This window comes from Sylvia atricapilla, chromosome 23 (assembly GCF_009819655.1).
Source record: "Sylvia atricapilla isolate bSylAtr1 chromosome 23, bSylAtr1.pri, whole genome shotgun sequence".
NCBI classification, from domain to species: domain Eukaryota; kingdom Metazoa; phylum Chordata; class Aves; order Passeriformes; family Sylviidae; genus Sylvia; species Sylvia atricapilla.
Window position 1 is genome coordinate 3,695,327 of NC_089162.1, and position 20,033 is coordinate 3,715,359.

The 20,033-nt window shown below is 51.3% G+C and overlaps 1 protein-coding gene across 5 annotated transcripts in view; it reads right to left on the bottom strand.

Annotated features, from left to right (window-relative positions):
- GRAMD1B (GRAM domain containing 1B) overlaps positions 1 to 20,033 on the bottom strand; it is a 75,106-nt gene that overhangs the window by 18,478 nt on the left and 36,595 nt on the right. For 3 of the 5 annotated variants that reach the window (XM_066334931.1, XM_066334932.1, XM_066334928.1), the window contains exons 2-4: positions 16,795 to 17,005; positions 8,838 to 8,858; positions 2 to 86 (exon numbers count right to left, since the gene is read on the bottom strand). In XM_066334931.1, coding sequence (XP_066191028.1) covers positions 2 to 86; positions 8,838 to 8,858; positions 16,795 to 16,908 — 220 coding nt within the window. In that variant the 5' untranslated portion in view covers positions 16,909 to 17,005. Of the gene's footprint in view, position 1; positions 87 to 2,075; positions 2,337 to 8,837; positions 8,859 to 16,794; positions 17,006 to 20,033 lie in introns of those variants that run through there. The other 2 variants (XM_066334929.1, XM_066334930.1) reach the window with 2 other exon arrangements.

Sequence of the window (20,033 nt, forward strand, 5' to 3'; positions counted from 1 at the left end):
CCTACGATGAGCCGCTCCGTGTCCGGGAGCTGCTTGAAGAGTTTCCTGAAATCCTCGTTCCGCTGTTTGTAGGTGGGACTCAACACCTGCAAATCAAAAACAAAAACAAAAAAAAAAAAAAAAAAAAAGGGGCTCTGATGAAGAGAGGGGCAGCCAGGGGAGCAGGGACACGGGAGCAGCTGGGGGACAGGAGGAGAAGGGGATGCACTCACAGAGCCTGGATGGAGCTCCCATCACAGCCCAGCGATGGGAGGGTGTGGGCTCGGGGCAGGGAGGGAGAGGAAGAGGAGAATCTGGCTTGGAAGAGCAAATCCAGGCTGGGAAGGCTGCAGCCCTGCCTGCAGAAGCTGTGGCTGCAGAAGAATTCCCTCTGCCTGCAATCCTACACCGGGCAGGGCACGGCGTGGGCTCTGCTGGCACCTGCCAGGGGCCAGGGACAGCACAGCCACCCCAGGACACTGGGGGCTCACCCCAGACACAGGGGATTCACCCCAGGACACTGGGGGTTCACCCCAGACACAGGGGATTCACCCCAGGACACTGGGGGTTCACCCCAGACACAGGGGATTCACCCCAGGACACAGGGGATTCACCCCAGGACACTGGGGATTTACCCCAGGACACAGGGGATTCACCCCAGGACACAGGGGATTCACCCCAGGACACAGGGGATTCACCCCAGGGCACAGGGGATTCACCCCAGGACACAGGGGATTCACCCCAGACACAGAGGATTTACCCCAGGACACTGGGGATTAGCAGAGGAAATAGTGGATTCAGATTCACCCCAGAAAATGGGTGAATTACCCCAGAGTACAGGAGATTCACAACAGAGAACAGGAGATTCACAACAGAGAACAGGGGATCTACCCCAGAAAATAGGGGATCTATCCCAGGAAACAGGGGATCTATCCCGGGAAACAGGGGATTCACAACAGAAAAATGGGGGATCCAGCCCAGAAAATGGGGTATTTACCACATAAAAGAAGTGATTTACCCCAGAAAACAAGTCATTCACCCCAGAAAATGGTGAATTCACCCCAGAAAATGGGGAATTTGCCCCAGAAAATGGAGATTCTGCCCTGCCAGAGGAGCTTGAGCAGTGTCACCGATAGCTCAGGGTTCCCTGTGCTCACCCCTCTCCCCACCAAGCAAACACAGCCACGGGCTGGGCTGGTGAGGACACTCCAGTGGGGCCCCAAAAGGGACTGAAGCGTGTCCTGCACTGGTTTTGTGTCCCAGCCTCAGGGAACACGGGGCTGGTGGCTGGAGGGGACAGCAGGCTCCTCTCTGGGGTCTGTGCTGTGACTCCACAGCCTGTGCCAGCTGCTCCCGACAGCCACAGCACACTCTGAGGGCTTCAGAGTGCAAATCCACATCTCCCAGAGAACCTCCTTCCCCTACAAATGGAGAGAAGAAGCCACCAGGGGTTGAACCTCTTCCCTCTTTATCCAACAATCCTCCTCCAGAGGCACTGATCTCCCAGGGCAGAAATGTGGGAGTCTTCCAGTGACGGCCCCAAAATTCTGAGATTAGAGAAGGCAGTTTCTGCTTAAGAATGGTGGTGGAGTCACCGGGGTGGGAGGAATACAGAGTTGATTTAGAATTATCCTCCCAGCGCTGCCAAAAGCTGTCAGATCACAGCAGATTTGGTGCTGGCTGTCAAATCACAGACAACCCCTCGCCCCCAGAAGCGTTCCCTGCTCCTCAGTGGGCTGGAAACAGAATACCCCAGGGTCAGCTCAGCACTCCCAAACCCTGCTGCAGCCCCAGTGGGTTCAGAGGGAGAGATCTCGCTCTGAGCAAAGCTTGCCAACCAGCTGATGACAAAAATAGGAAATTTTAACTTGCCAAACTCCCAGCCTGAACATCTGGAAAAGATCTTGGCCTGAGATGGGCTCCAGCACAAGCCCAAGATTTCCAGGAACAAGCAGACAGGCCGGGGATGGAGGGGGGAAAAGGGATGATAATCCCTGCAGGGCTGAGCTTTGGGCTCAGCACCAGTTAAACCTGTCCTAAATCTCTGCCCAGCCCCGGCAGCTCTGCCAGGGTGCAAACAGCTCAGAGACACTCACAGCTGGGATTTCATCACATCCAGGGCTGGCATTGCCTCGAGAGAAGTCCACAAGTCCCTCCAGGTCCCACCGCAGCCACGGCAGCTCTTGATCCAGGAACAGATCCCAGAGGGAGCCACACTCCAGCAGGGAATCCATCTCCTGCCCTCAGCACTGGCACAGCTCCCCGTGGCCACTCACACTCCGCTCTTCCCGCTCCCACTGCTCCTTGTTTGTGTCCAAAGTCGAGAGAGGTGCAGCAGCTTGGCAGGAGAGGCGCCTTCCCCTGCCCACATCCAGCTCGTCCGAGGATCTCAGCCAGGACCTGCCCTCCACAGGACTGCTCCCAAAGAGCCTCATTGGGGTGTCAGTGCTGCCAGGCACCCCCTGAGCTCCCCTGCTGCAGCCTCAGCGGGTTGTGCCGGTGGGCATGGAGCCCTGGCGGGTGTGTGCAGGGCACCTGCCCCAGGCACGCTCCAGGAGTGCCAGATCCCACCCAAACAGCTCCAGCTCAGCTTGTCCCCCCCTCTCTGGAAGCTGAAATCTCTTTGGAAGCAGCAAAAGCAGCGATTCTGGCTCCTCAGTGCTCAGAGGCTCTCCCCTGCAGTCCCTCCGCGCTCTCAGTCCTTTCTCATGGCAGGGGTGGGTGGGGAAGATCCCAAAAGGACTCTCACACACGCTGCAGTCACTGGAGCCGGGGAATTCTGCCGGCCAATGCCCTGCAGTAACCCAGCCCTGCCTCCCAGCAGATGTTTCCTGTCATGGAAAGTCGCTGGACACGGTGTGCTGGGCTGAGGGGAGCCAGCAGAGGCTGGATGTGGGCCCCTGTCCCATTCCTGCAGCCCTCAGCGCACACTCTGCTCTCCAAACACAGGTGGGAAGGACTGAGCTCCTCCTCACCTGCCCACTCCTCACTGGGACACCAAATATTTCCAATATTCTCATATTTAGCAACACCTAAAAGAGATAGTTGGTGTCTTTTCACAGCTCAGGTCAGTTAAAGGAAGAATAAAAATGTTGTGATAGTGTAATCGTGGATAAAAATATAGATAAATGGATAAAGATAAATAGAGAAATAATAGAGAGATTTCGAAATGGATAAATAATAGATAAATAAATAAAGAGAAATAAGTGAAGGTAATTCGATGAAAATAAAGATAAATAAATAGATAGATAAATAATAGATCAATCGATAAAGATAAATAGACAAAAATAAAGATAAATAGATAAAAATAAAGGTTCCTGTGAGGAACCAGCCACGGGAGACCCACCCAGGCACAAATCTGAGGGGCTGCACCACTCCTGGGTGAATCCCTGAGCCCACTCTTCTCCTCCAAAAACCAGGACTGTGTAGGATTCCTTCATTAGTCAGGTTGGAAACGAAGGGCTTCCTCCAGGGAATGACCTCCCTGCAGTGAGAGGAGATTCCCTGGGGGATGGCACTGCCCGTGCCCCTCTGCCCCCGGGCCCAGCCTCTCCATGTCCCTGCCCAGGTGTGCAGGTAAATCTCCAGGTGTGCAGGTGAACCCTCGGGTGTGCAGGTAAACCCCCGGGTGTGCAGGTGAACCCCCGGGTGTGCAGGTGAACCCCCGGGTGTGCAGGTAAACCCCCGGGTGTGCAGGTGAACCCCCGGGTGTGCAGGTGAACCCCCAGATGTGCAGGTGAACCCTCAGGTGTGCAGGTGAACCCTCGGGTGTGCAGGTGAACCCTCAGGTGTGCAGGTGAACCCTCAGGTGTGCAGGTAAACCCTCGGGTGTGCAGGTGAACCCCCGGGTGTGCAGGTAAATCCCTGGGTGTGCAGGTAAACCCTCAGGTGTGCAGGTAAACCCTCAGGTGTGCAGGTGAACCCCCAGATGTGCAGGTGAATCCCCAGGTGTGCAGGTAAACCCCCAAGTGTGCAGGTAAACCCCCGGGTGTGCAGGTAAACCCTCAGGTGTGCAGGTGAACCCTCAGGTGTGCAGGTGAACCCTCGGGTGTGCAGGTGAACCCTCAGGTGTGCAGGTAAACCCCCAGATGTGCAGCTGAATGCCCCAGATGTGCTCAGCTGTGAGCAAACACTGACACAAACCCCTGTGCCTTCCAGCACTGGGCACACAGACCTCAACAAAGCACCAAGGAACCAAAGCAGCCCTGCTCAGCTGCACCCCAAAATCACTGCTGCACCTGGGGGCACAGAGGTCTCCCCATCCAGCACTGCAGCCCAAGGTGAGGGAAGGATCAAAAAAAAAATAATTCTGTAACTGTGGAGACCAAAGAATTGGCATTACAGGCACCTGCACGGCTTTGCTCAATGGCTCCCTTGGCTGGAAACTCCAAACGGGATTGAATCAAAAACTAAAACCACCCCCAGCCACCTGCCTCTGAGTGCCAGCAGTGGTGGGAGAGCTGCAGGCAGCAAACATTAACTCCACTGCAAACACTGCGATGGGACAGGATGGCACTGCCAAGGCGAGGGAACTGGGGACACAAGGGACACTGCCCGTGGTGACATCTCCCCCTCACACACAAATAAATCCTCCAGGGGAAACTCAAACACTGCAGGGGGATGGGGCAGGACAGGGAGGCCTGAGAACACAAAACCTGAGCAACACTGAGTCTTGGCACAGAAAACAGGGAGCAGAGACGGCAGGAGGCACAGAGGAGAGGGGGAAGGAAAACCTCCTCCCATTTTCACACCTGATGGACTTGTATGATTTCCATTGCTTCTGGAAAACTGTTGGAATAAACAGAACACGTTCCCTGCTCATGGGGGAGAGTTCAGACCCCACTGACAGCAGGGCTGGTATGAAAAACCAGCCAAGAAACCACCTGTCCCACAGCATCTCCTCTAAACCCATCCTGCGTGCTCAGAGTTTCCATCTTTTTCCTGTTTCTGCCTCTCAAAGTGAATGAAAAACCAAAGGAAGACACTTTAAAGTAATCACTGGCCATCTGGGCTGGAAAACCCGAGTTCATCATCACCACACGAGCTTGCACCAAAAGTTCACTGCTGATTTAGTGCCTCCACAACCCAGCAACTCAGCCAGGCTGAGCAATCCACACACTGAAAGTCACAGAAAATCTGAGAGAGTGAAAAAATACCTGAAAGGCAGGGAGCTAACATTGCTGCAGGAATCATTTCATGAAATGGCTGCTGGGAGTTAAAAGATGAGTGTGCTGATTTACAGAGAAAAGGGGAGAAATTCTGACAGGATGAAAAATACCTGAAAGGCAGGGAGTTAACACTGCTGCAGGAATAATTGGATGAAATGGCTGCTGGGAGTTAAAAAGATGAGTGTGTTGATTTACAGAGAAAAGGGCTCTCCAACACCTTGCTCACTCATGGATTTTTGCATTCAGCTCCGTTCCTGTGATTGCTGCTGCTGAGGGAGGCTCAGCCTGTCCCCCCTGGGAAAGGTGTTCCTGATGTTCTCCCTCAAATGAGACAAAATTCCCCTCTGCCTTTAGAGGGAACGTTTTACTCTTCCCAGCAGTTGAGTTTCCCCTCCACTGTGGCATCCACGAGGTCTCCAAGAAAAGACACAGCACTGTGAGACCAGCCAGGGCTGGATTCTGATCAGTCTTGTGATGTCTGGTCATCCTTCAGAAGCTCAAGAGCTGCTCAGAGTTCCCCACAAAGGCCCTTTGCAGCATCACAGCCCACGACAGACCCTCAGCCAGCTCCTCGTGCACAGCCTTTCCCTGCACTTTTCCCAAAGGAAAGCTCTGGGCTCTCCCCTTTACCTGCCTCCTCACTGGTGTTTTGGGTTTATTTTGAAGACTCTGAGCTCCTGCCAGGCTGAGGGCTGCCCTGTGTGCACAAATCTGTTTGCAGAGCTGCAGGAGCAGGGCTCCTGTCCCACTCCCTGCAATCCTCAGGGCAGACTTTGCTCTCCCAAACACAAGTGGGAAGGACTGAGCTCCTACTGACCTGCCCAGACCGACTGGGACAGCAAATACTTCCAATATTCTCATATTTAGGAACACCTGAAAGAGACCATTGGTGTCTTTTCACTGCTCAGTTAAAGGGAGCAGAAAAATATCCAGATATGTGATAGATAAAAATAAGGGAATACAGAGCAAGGCAGACCTTGGGACGTAAATGCTGAAGTGAAAACCTCATGGATTTAAATTTCACCTCTTCCTTAGTGTCAACTGTGTTTCCTCTAACTGTTCCAAGATCATCTTATCCATTCTCTTTTCCAGGGCATCCTCTGGCTTCTCCTGATGCTGAATTTAAGAAGCAAGCCTTGCTCTAGAGCAGCAGAAACGCTGCGGGGTATTGAGACAGGAACCCTCATTTAGGAACAGGGAAGCAGAAGGATCCACAGCCCAAGTGAGACAGGAAAACCACGGCACATTTGCCAGGCTCAGGGCCTCAACTGGGACACAAAAATGAGAGCTCAGAAATGGGGCCCTTTGCCCAAAACACAGAGAGGAGGAGAGAGATTTTATCCCTGGCAGCAAAACATCTCCAGTTTGTCTCTCATTTTAATGAGAGTGGGTGACAAATGCCTTCTCCTGGGTGTGGAGTGAAACACAAATTTCCCACCTCTCTGAGAACCTCAGAGCAAGGCACATCTCCATTTCAGCCAACAAAACTACAAAGCAAGTTTCATTTTAAGGTCTGAGGTCTATTTTTACAAATGGTTTTAAAATAATAAATCAATTAACAATAACTCACCGTGCAGACACACAACCCAAAGCAGACACAACTGATGGTTAAACCACAAGCCACCAGCCGATTTCATTTCCCCCTAAACCCCACAATATTTCCAAACTAAAGTCCCCATGTACACAATTCCTCACTAAAGACACAAGAAGCACCTCAGGGACTTTTCCTTTCCACCGACCTTGTGCTCTTCCACCACGAGGACAAGAACATAGAGCAAACCCCAAAAGTCTGGGTGCCTTTATTCCCAAACTGGGGCTCTCTTCCCAGTCTCACAGTGCACCTGCAGCACTTTGCATTGGTGCTCTGCAAAGCCAAGCAGAGAAAACACAACTAGAGAGAGAGAGAGAGAGAGAGGGGCAGGTTGTGCCAACCCAACCCACGACCTCACTTCACCCCTCTCCTCCCACTTCTCCAGGGGCAGGGATGGCAATCCCAAAAAAAGCACTGGTGGGATCGAAAGGAGAACGCACAAGGCAGGAGAAGTTGGTGGCATCTAAGGAAAAAAAAAATCAGAGATAAAGGACTCCAGGAGAAGGGAAAGGCAGGGTTCCAACCGGTAAAGAGGAAGGCAGTGCTCCAGAGACAAAAAGACCAGGTAAAAGCAGCAAGAAAATGAAGAAAACTGGTGATGCCCTGCGGATCTTTGAGGCAGGGATTATTTTTTGGGCTGGGTTTGCACAGTGCCTGGCACCCAGGGCTGCTGAGCTGGCACACAGAACCACGTGGAGGGTGCTCTGGGCACGGTGGGGTTTGTGTAAAATCAGAGTGGGGGAAAGTGAGCAAAGGAAATAGTGAAGCTTTACAAAGAGGCAGATTCCACAGATTCATTTCTAGAGCTGCTCTCGGAGAAGAGAGGAATGGAGGAATCAGAATGATCCAAATGGCAGAAAAACCCGGCCTGGAAGGAGCTGGCAAAGCAGGGAAACTCTATCAAAGAGATGCATTAGCAAATTTTTAATGGAAATAACACTGCCAAGTGGGACTGACTGACTTCCTGGAGTCTGGGGCTCATCCATATTTTCACACTGCTGCTTTTATCTGGCCAGAATGTCTCTGCTAACTAGAAAATGGGTTTGTTTCGTTTTGTTTACATAGGAAAATAATGGGGTGGGGTGGGGAAAACCACAAAAAAATGCAGCCAGTGCTTACTCTCCGGATGTACTGTCTCTCATGCTGAAAATATATGGAGGAAAAACAAGAGAACAGAAAGATAAGATAGAGAGGACATGAAAACACGAGAGACCCACAGAAGCAGAGCACAGCAAAGCATCATGCAGCAGGGAATGGAGCTCAGCAGCTACAGGCAGAAGCAGTAAGAGCCAAAGTCACCTCGAGCCTGGGGACAGAGTCAGGGCTTGGCAGCAGCCAGGTCAGCCTGGGGCATCCCCTCACAGTCCTTATCTGCCACTTCTCCACCGGTGTGGCCCCCTGGGTTGGTATTTGACCCCTGAAGGCACCGCTCAGCCTCTCTCTGCCTGGGACATCTCTCCCTGTCCGACACTGCCCACAGCCAGCAGGCTCCTCACTCTGCCCTCTGCCAACCTGACCAGCCCAAACCACCCGCTGCTCTGACTGAGTGGCTGCAGGAGGGCAGGAGCTGTGCCTGCTGCACTTGCCCATGGCTCCTGCACAGCCTCCAGGCTGGGGGTCCCACCGTGCAAAGGTGACCCTGGCTTTGGGCCGCTCGTGCCGGCACAACAGAAACAACACCAAGGCAGAAGCAAAAGGGTGGTTGGTGTTTCTCTGGGGTGGGGAGAAAAGAAAATGATTCCTTCTGTCGCCCCTGCAGTGCCCTGAGAGATGCCAAGGGTTTGCAGGGTGGCAGCTCTCGCTTGTCACCACGTGTCACCACCACGTGTCACCACAGCCCGGGTCCCCCCAGCTGAGGAACCAGAGGTGCAGGACGTGGGGAGCTCCACGAGAGTGACCAAAGGGACAAAGCTTCTGCTCTGTGTCTCTGGCATCCCTCTCCTGGGGATGGCAGCCCTCCTCTGCCAGTGCTGAGCCATTTCCACCTGTCCTCCTGCTGGAAATGGTCAGAGGGCCCCGGAGCCACTGCAAAGCCCCTTTGCACCGTCCCCCCGCCCAGCCCAGAGCCACCCAGGGACAAGAGAAACGGGAGTACTTACATTATACCAACTCTGGCTTTTCTGTAAGGACAAAATAAAAGAGAAGCATTAGTTAGCACAGAGATCTCAGGATCAAAGGAAAGAGGGACAGAGAAAGCAGGTCCGATCTGGTTTGGATCATTAGTGGAGTGAAAGTGGGATTAAACAGAAGATTTCAATGGGTTTCACAGCGTGGTGTGACACAGTTCTCCCCAGTTACAGGAGCAAGGGACAAATCCAGCAGCAGGAGTCTGGAACAGGAGACAGTTCAGGCCAAGGTGTGCATGTCCACATGCACACACACACAGACATGCTGTCACCTTGTCAGCAGTGCCAGCCAGCAACAGAGGAGCCCATCATCATCATCATCATCATCATCATCACATCAGCACCGCCAACCACCTCTTCAGGGGCTTCATTCTTCCACTGGCCAGGTGGCCAAACTCACTGAGCAGCCCTGGCAGCACTGCTGAGGGACAGCTTTGCTCACAAAAGGCAAATGTTCCAAGGGTATTTTGAATTTTAAAAAGGAGACACACACACACGCACACACAGAGCCAGGAAAAAGTGCTGTAGAAAATCGCTAGAAAAGCTAAGCAAGGAAAAAAGAAAAAAAAAAAAAAAGCTGGGGTTTTATTTTTTTTTTTCAGCATTTTGGTGCACAGTGTTTCGCATCATCTGCACATGTGATTTTTTAATTTTATTTTTTTTTGTCCTTATCATGACATTTCAGATGGTTGGAGAGGACAGGCCACACACACCAGAGCACACAAAAGAGCTGCCTCAGCTTGGAAAGCCACGCTCAGCAATTTTCAGCTGGAGGTGAGGTTCATCTGCACAGGGAGAGGAGGAAATGAACTTCCCACTCCCACTCCAGCCAGGCTGACTTTCCAACAGCAGGACACTGAGCAGAGCTGCCAGGATACACAGGAATCCCCATTTTTTGGGGATTTCCCTCGTGGCAGTGAAGCCTGGAGGAACTGGAACCTTCCCCACCGAGGGTGGGCAGCTCCAGCTGTGCTGTCCCCTCTCCCAAACCACAACACACCAGGACAGAAGCACAAACTCCTCTGAGAAGCCACATTCCTGCTGACCTCAGAGGATTTTCCAGGCTTTGCAGCCAGCTTGGAATAGGAAGGGAAAGGCTCTGTGCTGTGGCTGCAGGAGTTTCACTGGGAATTCCCTGGAATGGTCACAGGGACACAGACACTGCCTGCCCACCAAGGACACAAGGATGTTCTGCCACAGGAAAGGAGGAGAAGTGTTCATGAGGTCAGACTGCACCAGGGATGTCTGTGAAGAGACAGGGGCTGCTCTGCTCCCAGCCCTGGACCTTCCTGTGTGTCACTCCAGCCACAAAACCTCACTGCATCCCACTCCTGGAGCCAACAGTCCTGAAGGATCCACTGCAGAGCTCCCAGTCTCTACTGAAAAGCCTCACAATAACACAGTACACAGGCCAGAATACAAAAAATTGACATTAAAAAGAGGAACACCCCTTTTTTTTTCCCCCAAATCCTGGGGAAAGGAGATGAGCTGAGGCACTGAACACAGAGTGTGGCTCATATCTCACACTCATTCCTCCAACCAGAGGAATTTCCTCTTACTTCCCACTCTTTTCCATACTTGGCCATACCTGATCCATTCATAAAGGACTGGGCTGAAGTCATCCCTGCCTGCAAGTAGGACGTGGAAAAAAAAAAATAAAGTCTTATGCAACCCAGTCTACACTAAAAAAAGAACCAGGGTAATTAATCTGAACCATGCACACAGCACCTTGTCCTCAGGAGCACAGGGCCTGAGATGAATCTGATTTTCCTGCAGATTTGTTTTGCCATCTGTCTGCCTTTAATGAGCAAAAAGGCGTAATTCAGAAATTCCTGGGGAGAAAAACCAAAACCCTCACAATCAAACCGTAATTGGCACACACAGAGCAGAGGCACTGCTGTCACTGTGCCTCCTCAATCAGGGTGCCCATGCTTTGGTGTCAGCACAGCCCAACAGGATTTCACTCCCCTCTGCTGCAGTCATTGCAGGAACTATTTATATTTTTTTTTCCCTCCTCACATTTGAATTTCCCCCAGTCAAGGGTCCTCTCTAAAGGAGCTCTGCAGGTTCTTATTTAAGCTCTTCCACACACACAAAAAAATTATACTGACATCTGTAATTCTACCAACATCCTTCATGATACCAACACTTAAACCTTATCTTTTGCCTCCACCAAATTCAACAGACTTGGCCAAAATCCAGCCCTTAAATGTTTCTTCTATTTTATTTTATTTTTTTAAACTCACTGAGAGGGAAGTGCGAACTGTGAAAATCAAGAGACAGTAAAATGGAGAGAGGGAGGGGAAAAAGAAAGAAAAAAGGAAAAACAAATTCTTACTTTGAGCAGGTTAAGTCTGTCATACTGGAAAAAGAAACCATAAGCATTAGAACTGAAAAGAGAAAATAAAAAAGTGACAGAAGGAGGGGGCTGCACACAGACAGGGAGAAGATGGGGCTGCTTTGCAGAGATGATGCCACAGGAGCGCAGAGCAGAGCTCGTGGTTACAAAGGGGCTGTAACCAGGAAGAGCTTTGGAGGAATGTGAAAAATGGAATATTTTCTCTAAGCCTTTAATTGTTGCCTCTGAACAGTGATGATTTAGTGACCTCCCACGTGTGTGCACTGCCAGGGAAGGTTACAGGACCAGCACACAGCTCACACAGTAAACCTCACCCTGAGAACTCCTAAAATCCAAATTTCTGCCTCTCAGAACTCTGGCAGCAGCACCACAGCTCACTCCTTGCTGCTGCCAGGGGAACAGAAACCTTTTGCCAAGTGAATGATGTGCCACAGAGCTCCAGGAGCATCCCTAAAACCCCTCTTACATTTGGAGAGGCAGAGGCACAGATTCCAGAGCCCAGGGCAGATTCCAGAGCCCTCTCCCCTGACCTGTGCACCTACAAAAGCTGCTCTGCCCACCCGCCTTCTAAATGGCCACAACCCAAGGGAAATTCTGGGATTTATTCCCCAAACCCTCCCTTGAGCCCCAAAAGATCAGAATTTCATCCCCTACCACCTCAGGGGGGTCTGTCCCACCCAGTGGGAGGGCTGAATGAGAAGATACAGACCCTTCTCATCCTGGGAGCACAGGGTGCAACAGTCACAAGCTGCAGTAGGGGAAATTCTATTTGGAGAGGAGGAAAAAGCCTGTTCACAAGAGTGGTTAAGCACTGGAGCAGGGGCCTGGCCAGGCTGGGGGATCTCCAGTCATGGAGGGCTGCAAAATGTGGCTGGACAAGGGTTTAGGCCAAGCTGATTTAACCCTGCTTTGAGCAGGGGCTTGGGGCAGACACTTCCTGAGATCCCTCCTGACCTAAACTCTTCCACAACCACCAGCTCCTGCAGCAAAATTTGCATTTTCCCCCTAATTTAATATTAATCCTCAGCATTCACCATTAGCTACAGGCATTGGGAAGGATCTGAAGGAAGTTGTTTTTATCCTCAGCAAGAGCAAAATAGTTAAAACCCACATATTCCATTGTTGACTACTAACAGAAAGATGGGTTTTACCTGAGCTTGGAAAGCTGCTCCAGAAAAGCCTAAGGCTGACTCAAACCTTGGTCTGTGGCACTGTGGTGGGGTCAGGGTGGGAAAGAGAGCTCCAGGAAAGATTCCCTTAGGATACAATTCCAGTGCCTAAAAACTCCTGGAGAAGTGCTTCTGACAATTCCAGTGCTTAAAACTCCTGGAGGAGCACTGCCTCTGACAATTCCAGTGCCCAAAAACTCCTGGAGAAGTGGCTCTGACAATTCCAGTACTTTAAAAACTCCTGGAGAAGTGGCTCTGACAATTCCAATGTTTAAAACTCCTACAGGAGCATTGTCTCTGACAATTGCAGTGTTTAAAACTCCTGCAGGATCATTGCCTCTGACAATTCCAGTACTTTAAAAACTCCTGGAGAAGTGGCTCTGACAATTCCAATGTTTAAAACTTCTGCAGGAGCACTGCCTCTGACAATTCCAGTGCCCAAAAACTCCTGCAGGAGCACTGCCTCTGACAATTCCAGTGTTTAAAACTCCTGCAGGAGCACTGCCTCTGACAATTCCAGTGTTTAAAACTCCTGCAGGAGCACTGCCTCTGACAATTCCAGTGTTTAAAACTCCTGCAGGAGCACTGCCTCTGACAATTCCAGTACTTTAAAAACTCCTGGAGAAGCGGCTCTGACAATTCCAGTGCTTAAAAACTCCTGGAGGAGCATTGTCTCTGACAATTCCAGTACTTTAAAAACTCCTGGAGAAGTGGCTCTGACAACTCCAGTGTTTAAAACTCCTTCAGGAGCACTGCCTCTGACAATTCCAGTACTTTAAAAACTCCTGGAGAAGCGGCTCTGACAATTCCAGTACTTTAAAAACTCCTGGAGAAGTGGCTCTGAAAATTCCAGTGCCCAAAAACTCCTGGAGGAGCAATTCCTCTGACAATTCCAGTGCCCAAAAACTCCTGGAGAAGTGGCTCTGACAATTCCAATGTTTAAAACTCCTACAGGAGCATTGTCTCTGACAATTCCAGTACTTTAAAAACTCCTGGAGAAGCGGCTCTGACAATTCCAGTGCTTAAAAACTCCTGGAGGAGCACTCCCTCTGACGGCAGCGCTGCAGCACGACAGAACACCACAGACAAAAGAGGGCAGGGAACTCCAGCAGATCTGTCAGCAATTGTACCAACACAGCAGCAAACTCATGGGCTCAAGCTGTTCCACCTCATTAGCCAGACAGGTTGGGAAACACCAAACCCTTCTTCCTGCAGGAGATGCGTGGGGAGAGGAGAAGAGGCTGAGAAAGGAGAGTTTAAAATCTTTGCCCCTCGAGTTTTTCGTTCCTAACCTCTCCCTGTATGAGCAGACAATGGAATCATCTCCATGGAGAGATGCAGAGGGTTTCATGCCTGAAAATTCTACATTTGTGCCACAGGGAGCAGCTTGTGGAGCACAGGGCAGAGCTCCAGGCTGCACACTCGATGATCCTCGTGGATCCAGCTCAGAATATTCTGTGTGAGCAGGGCTCTGACAGGCTGCTGGGGGTCCTGCCTGGGATCCCCTTCCCTCTGAACTCATCTGGGCTCCACTTCCCTCCGGTTTCTCCAGCTGCCTCACGGTGGTTGGGGTTTTTTTCCCCTCTCAGAGAAGCAGGGGCTGGCTGCAGGCACCTCCCAGCACCACTGCAGACACATTTTACACACACAGCCCTCTGCTCCAGGCTCATTCCCACCAATCCCTCTCCTAAAACCCTCTGCACCTGCAGCTTTCCACAGCCTGTCCTGGCCCACACACCTCTACTCACCAGCAATCCTGTCAGGGCTCTGCTACTCCACACCTTCCACAGCACTTCTTTCACACCTCACCTTGAGACTTTGAGTCCCACAGTGCTCCTCTGCAGTTAGCCCAGCTACAGATACCAAGCACAAGACAATCTGTCTAAAAAAAAGACGTCAGGAAGCTTCCAGCAGACACCAGCACATCATGCAAAGGTCGGGCTGGTCACAAGGACCACGACCAAGGGAGGACACTGAGCCAGCATTGCTCTCTGAGAACTTGCCTAGAAGGAAACCTGAGGCTGGGGAAAGGCCAAGACAAGGGTTTTGTGGATTTTTTGTGAAGCCATCCAAGCCATTCTGCTTTCCCAGAGTGGAAATGCCAACAGCCTGGCACTTCCCCCAACACCCTGAGTTTCTGATTTTCCCACTCTTCTGAGGGCAGCACGGAGGTGTGAGATCAAATCCCAAATGATCTTATCTCCAATTCAAGCACCCACAGAGGGATCTTCCACTTATCACCTCTCAGAGCGAGCCCATGAATTCTCACAATTCATTTGGGACAGGGCTGTTCTACCAGGTTCAAGCTGGGTTCATTTGAAATCACGGATCTTTCACATTTACATCACACAGGAGAGCGTGCAAAGGGCAGGGAGCTGAGATCACTGGCCACAAAAACGCTATTCATCGTGAAAAGCAGGGGAAGAAGTCATGGAGAACAACTCTTGTTCCTGAAATCATGGAGGAAGAAGACAGGAAAGAGGTGGGATCACGGGTCTGTACAACTCTCCAGAGGATTTCTCCCTGGCCAAGACAGCAGCTCGCTCCAAGGGAGAGGGGAAAGCAGAGCTCAAAGGCTGATTTGGGAGCAGCTGGAGGGGTGTGATGAACAGGCCAGTTCTCAGACTGTGTGAGCAAATCCCAGCCAGATCCCAGTGATGTCAGTGAACCCAGCTTCCAGCTACAGGCACGGGGGCTGAGCTCTTGCTGGCATTCTCACAGCCACAGCAGGAGAATGCCTGACTGGGGGCAGCACTCAGCACCACGGGGAGGGTTCCTGAGTGCTGACACAGCGCTACAGTGGGGGGCAGGAGAGAAAAAAGAAGGCTTACTTTGGAGAGGCGCTTGTGTGACTTAATCGGAGAGAAAGCATGCAGGAATGAAAAGAGAGAAATTAGGGGAAGAAGAAAAAAATTACCTCGCAGATCAAGAGAAGGAAAACCCACACACCCCAACAGAGAGCATTGTACCCCCTCTTCCTTGTGGAAAGCACCAGGAATTGAAGTTAAGCTTTAGTAGTCACCGTGTTGGTAAAAATGTCACTCCCATGACCTTAATTCACAACATTTTGAGGGCCAGGGCGGTGCAACTCCTTCCTGCCTGTGGTTCCCCCTTCCCAGGGAGCCCATTTCCCTGTGAGCATCCCCAGTGTGGCTCCAAGCACATCGTGCCTGCCATGCCATGGCTTCCCTTTGGGAGCACAGTGCTGGCAGCCCTGTGCTGAGGGTGTCACCCAGCCCCAGGACGGGGTTTGTAGGTCACTGTGAGCACAGGAAGCCAGGCTGACCTCGAGGGCAACCTCACAACGCCAATGTTTCAGCTTGAAAAACCCTTTTCCCCCCTCTTTTGAGCTCACAGACTGCCCCCATGGTAGTGAGAGATCAGAATGTGGGCCACTGAGTCCTGCTCCCTCTGCTGAGTGGCCACAAAGGGGAGGGGATGAAGATTCCTTGTCTGTGACACAATCCAGCAATAAAGCAGGCAAAGATCTAACAATTCTCTTTATACAGGCTATCAGAGTTCTGCCTGTGAAATTATCCAGGCTGAAACAGCTCACTTCCCAACTCTGAGCAAACACAAGTGCCTCTGGCAGCTCGCAGTGTTACATTTATCTATATGCTATCACTGATACCAGGGCTCTGATCAAAGGTTTGTTTGGTACCCCAGACTCTCGTGTGTGTTTAACCAGGTCCCACTGCTCCCACAAAAACCCAGAGCCAGACCTGAACCCCTCTTCCCCTGCACAGCAAAGACAAGGCTGGTTCTAACATGGCCCAAAGACGCAAAACCTGCCTGGGGGAAGTATCAGCTACCCTGGGCAAGGCAGTCATAACACTGCAGCCATGGCAGGAATGGGCAGAGGGCTGGAAAACCAATTCTGTGCCATTTGAACTGACCTCAGAGGGCTTGGACAGGACTGGGGAAATGCACAGGCCCTTCACAGGGAAAACCTTATTTATTTCATGTCCCTTCATGATCCAGGTGATAAAAAGTGATGGCAACAGCTGATTTTTCAAGGCTTTTCTCAAAACCACGGAGCCTCCCAGAGAACAGGACCTTGACTCTGCTGCATTCATCGCAGGAACTATTTTTTTTTTCCCTCCTCACATTTGAATTCTCTCGAATCAAGAGTCCTCTATAAGGGAGCTCTGCAGGTTCTTCTTCAAGCTCTTCCACACACACACAAAAAAATTTATCCTGACATCCATAATGATACTACAGAAAGCTGACCACAGAAAAGTTGTGCTGACCCAGGACTCCGAGTTAGGAGAACCTTCAGAAATACCATGGTGGAAGAGAGAGGGAGGGAAGTCAGAGATCAAAAGGGCAGAGGACAAAGGCAGTGCAGCACCAGCCCAGCACCACGGACACGTGGGACACCAACCCTCTGCTCGCCCCTCACCTTGGAGTTCTTGGCCCCGCTGCGGCCGGACTGGGAGGAGCAGCTCCTCTGGACGCCCTGCTCCGGCGTGGACGGGGACTTGTCCGAGGAGTGGTCGGAGCCCTTCTCCACCATGGTGTCCCCCGGCGCGTCCTGCGGCGTGGGCGAGCGCGAGCGTTTGCGCAGGATCGGCGAGCAGGCGGGCGTGCTGCGGTTGGAGTTACTGGCAGTACTGCAGGGGGAGAGGAGAGAGAGCAGGGTTAAACCATCCCCACAGTGAACACAGCCGCTGCACCCCGATCTGCATCCCAAACAGCACCCCAACCTGCACCCCGAGCTGTGCAGGGGGTGTGCCGCGGTTGGAGTTACTGGCAGTTACTGGAGTACTGCAGGGAGAGAGGAAGGGAGAAGAGACTGGGGTTAAACCACCACCACAGTGAAACGGCTGCTGCACCCCAATCTGCACCCCAATCTGCACCCTGAGCCGTGCAGGGGGTGTGCTGCGGTTGGAGTTACTGGAGTACTGCAGGGAGAGAGGAAGGGAGAAGAGACTGGGGTTAAACCATCCCCACAGTGAACCGGCTGCTGCACCCTGAGCTGCATCCCAAAGAGCAGCCCAATCTGCACCCCGAGCTGCGCAGACAGGCATGCTGTGGTTGGAGTTATTGGCGGTACTGCATGGAGAGAAGAAAAAAAAAAAGCAGGGTTAAACCATCTCCAAAATGAAAGGGCTGAGTGCACCCTGAGCTGCACCCCAATCTGCACCCCAGTCTGTGCAGGCGGGCGTGCTGTGGTGGGAGCTAGTGGCAATACTGCAGGGAGGGGAGAGGGGAGAGGACAGTGGGGTTAAGCCATGGGCAGAGTGAGACTGCAGCACCCCGAGCTGTGCAGCGCCCGCAGGGCTCCCCCAGGCACGGCAGGCAGAGCTGCTTCCTGAGCAGTCACCCCACTGGATCCAGGCAGTTCTCGCTCAGCAGAGGCAGAGGAACTGCTGGCAGTGCCTTTCTCCAGCCACCCTTCCACCCCTCAGACCACAGAGCTCTGCCCACGAGAACGAACTCGTTGACTGCTGCGAGCTCCCGGAGTTTCACATGGTGATCTGAGCGTAGAAAAGTCAAATGTGCACCCAAGGAGGAGAGAGGTGTGTTTTCAGTGTAGCCTCACTCTGACCCTCCTCTGTTAGTGCAGCTCTCCTCGACAGGATGCACGAAAACAGGGTCACATCTTTCAGAAAACACCCCATCAAAGAGCATCAGAAACGCAGGGGCTCAGGGAGGGGAGTCATGATGACATTCAATGCAGCATTTCCTGTACAGAACCATCCTTTCCCACATGAAATGGGCATGAAGGTGGTTTGCTGTGACCTAAAAGCCTCTTCTTCAAAAATAAAATAAAATAAAATTAAGTTCCTCTTTCACAATTGGAAAAGCCACGCCTTTCAGAGTTTTACAGAAATGATGAGGGGAATGGAACTTCTCATCCTCTTTCCTCAGTAAATGCCCCAACACCTAGATCAGCAAGCCAGTAACTAACACAGAACACGAAAACTCAGATTTCCTCACTGCTCCTTCTCTTTTGATGCCTCTCCTTCCTGCCAGACTCTTCAAAACACCACACACTACACCCATTTTTTTCCCCTCCGTCACTCATTTCCTAGAGTCAAATCTATTTCTGCCCAGTGCAGACATCCTCGAGGCCTTTCCAGCTGGTCCTGCTCAGGCCAGCAGGTTACAGAGGAGCCTGGGCTGCTGCAAGGATTGGATCTGTGTTAACTCCTCCAGGACCCTGTTATCTCATGAGCCACACCAAACACGCCACATCTGACAGCAAGGGCGGCAGGAAAAGGATGGAGAAATGACAACTGCAAGGGACTGAATTAAAGAAGTTACAACCAGACTCTTCAAGGCTATGATTTAAGACAAATCACATTCAGCCATCACAATGAAGGAACTCCAAATGGGTCATTTCCTCCTTGAAAATCCAGAAGAGCTGAACACGTGCCTAAGGTTCCATTAATTCCAAGAAAAAAAAAACAAAACATATCCATCTCTTCTTCCCTCTGAAGATGCCAAAACCATTGTACAAGCATCAGTCAGATGTGAGCAGCCAGTGTAACACACTCCCCCAGCAGCCACCACCAGGTTTGGGTTGGTTTGGTTTTGGATCAACTGGTCTTGTAAACCATCCTCTATTTGTTCACTGCTTGTGTCAATGCACAAGTGCTGAAACTTTCCCTGAGGAGCCTGCAGGAAGCACACAGCCAAGCTGCTTATGCAAACAGGGCCAGAATCAGATTTCCTAGGAGCTGGCACGGGGCAGGAGCAGCAGCATGGAGCTTCACGGGAGCCCCTGAGAAGATGCTTCCACCACTACAAAGTGTGGAATTTCACACAGATAACGAACAGGCTTGGGAAAATGGGTTTGCAAAAGGGCTGGAAGGTGGATTAACCTAAACTCTGTTCTGTTACCTATTTCTACTCAGTAGGATGAGAAATACAGATACAGACCAACAAAAACCTGCTCAAATATCACCTAAACCCCAAGGCAGCTCCAGGACAATTCCCCCTTGGCTTGGGGTTCTTCACAAGCAGCAATGGCACATCCCCAAATGAAATATTGTCACATTCTCTTGTCCTGTGCCCTCCCTTTCCCTGGACAAGGCACAGGAATATTGAATGCTAGACCAGTGCCCCAACAACTGTAGCAATATTCAAGTTTTAATCTCCCTCAAATAATGACTGAAGCAAAAGACAAATCAAAAAATGATCTGGACCATTCTCCCAGCAGCACTGCCTGCAGCAGTTTATAACATGAAGTAAAATTATCAGGGATTTCTTAGTTTATTGAAGTATTAAAAACAGCATCAGGTTCCTTCACAGGTTTTCAGCTGTCTGTGCTCCTGCTGAGCTCAGTGTCAGCAGCCCAGCAGAGCTGTATTAGCGACTCCAAGTTCATCAGCAGTGGCCCCAGAGATGGACATGGGTCTGTACTGCCATTTTCACAGACTGTAGAAAAAGCAGATTTCTGTTCAAACCTCTAAATTCCTGTGTTGGTCCTGTCTGCCCCAGCGTGCTTGAGGCAACATAAGCTGGTTTGTGTGAGAGGTCCCCAAAAACACCAGGCAAGAATTTGAAGGCATTTCCCCTGGCTGGCACATCCCTGGGCTAAATCTCTCTAAACAGATGAACTCATTTTTCCTCTACAGCTCCACAAAACCTGAGTTTACCATGCACCAACCTTCATCTCCTTTTCGGTTCATG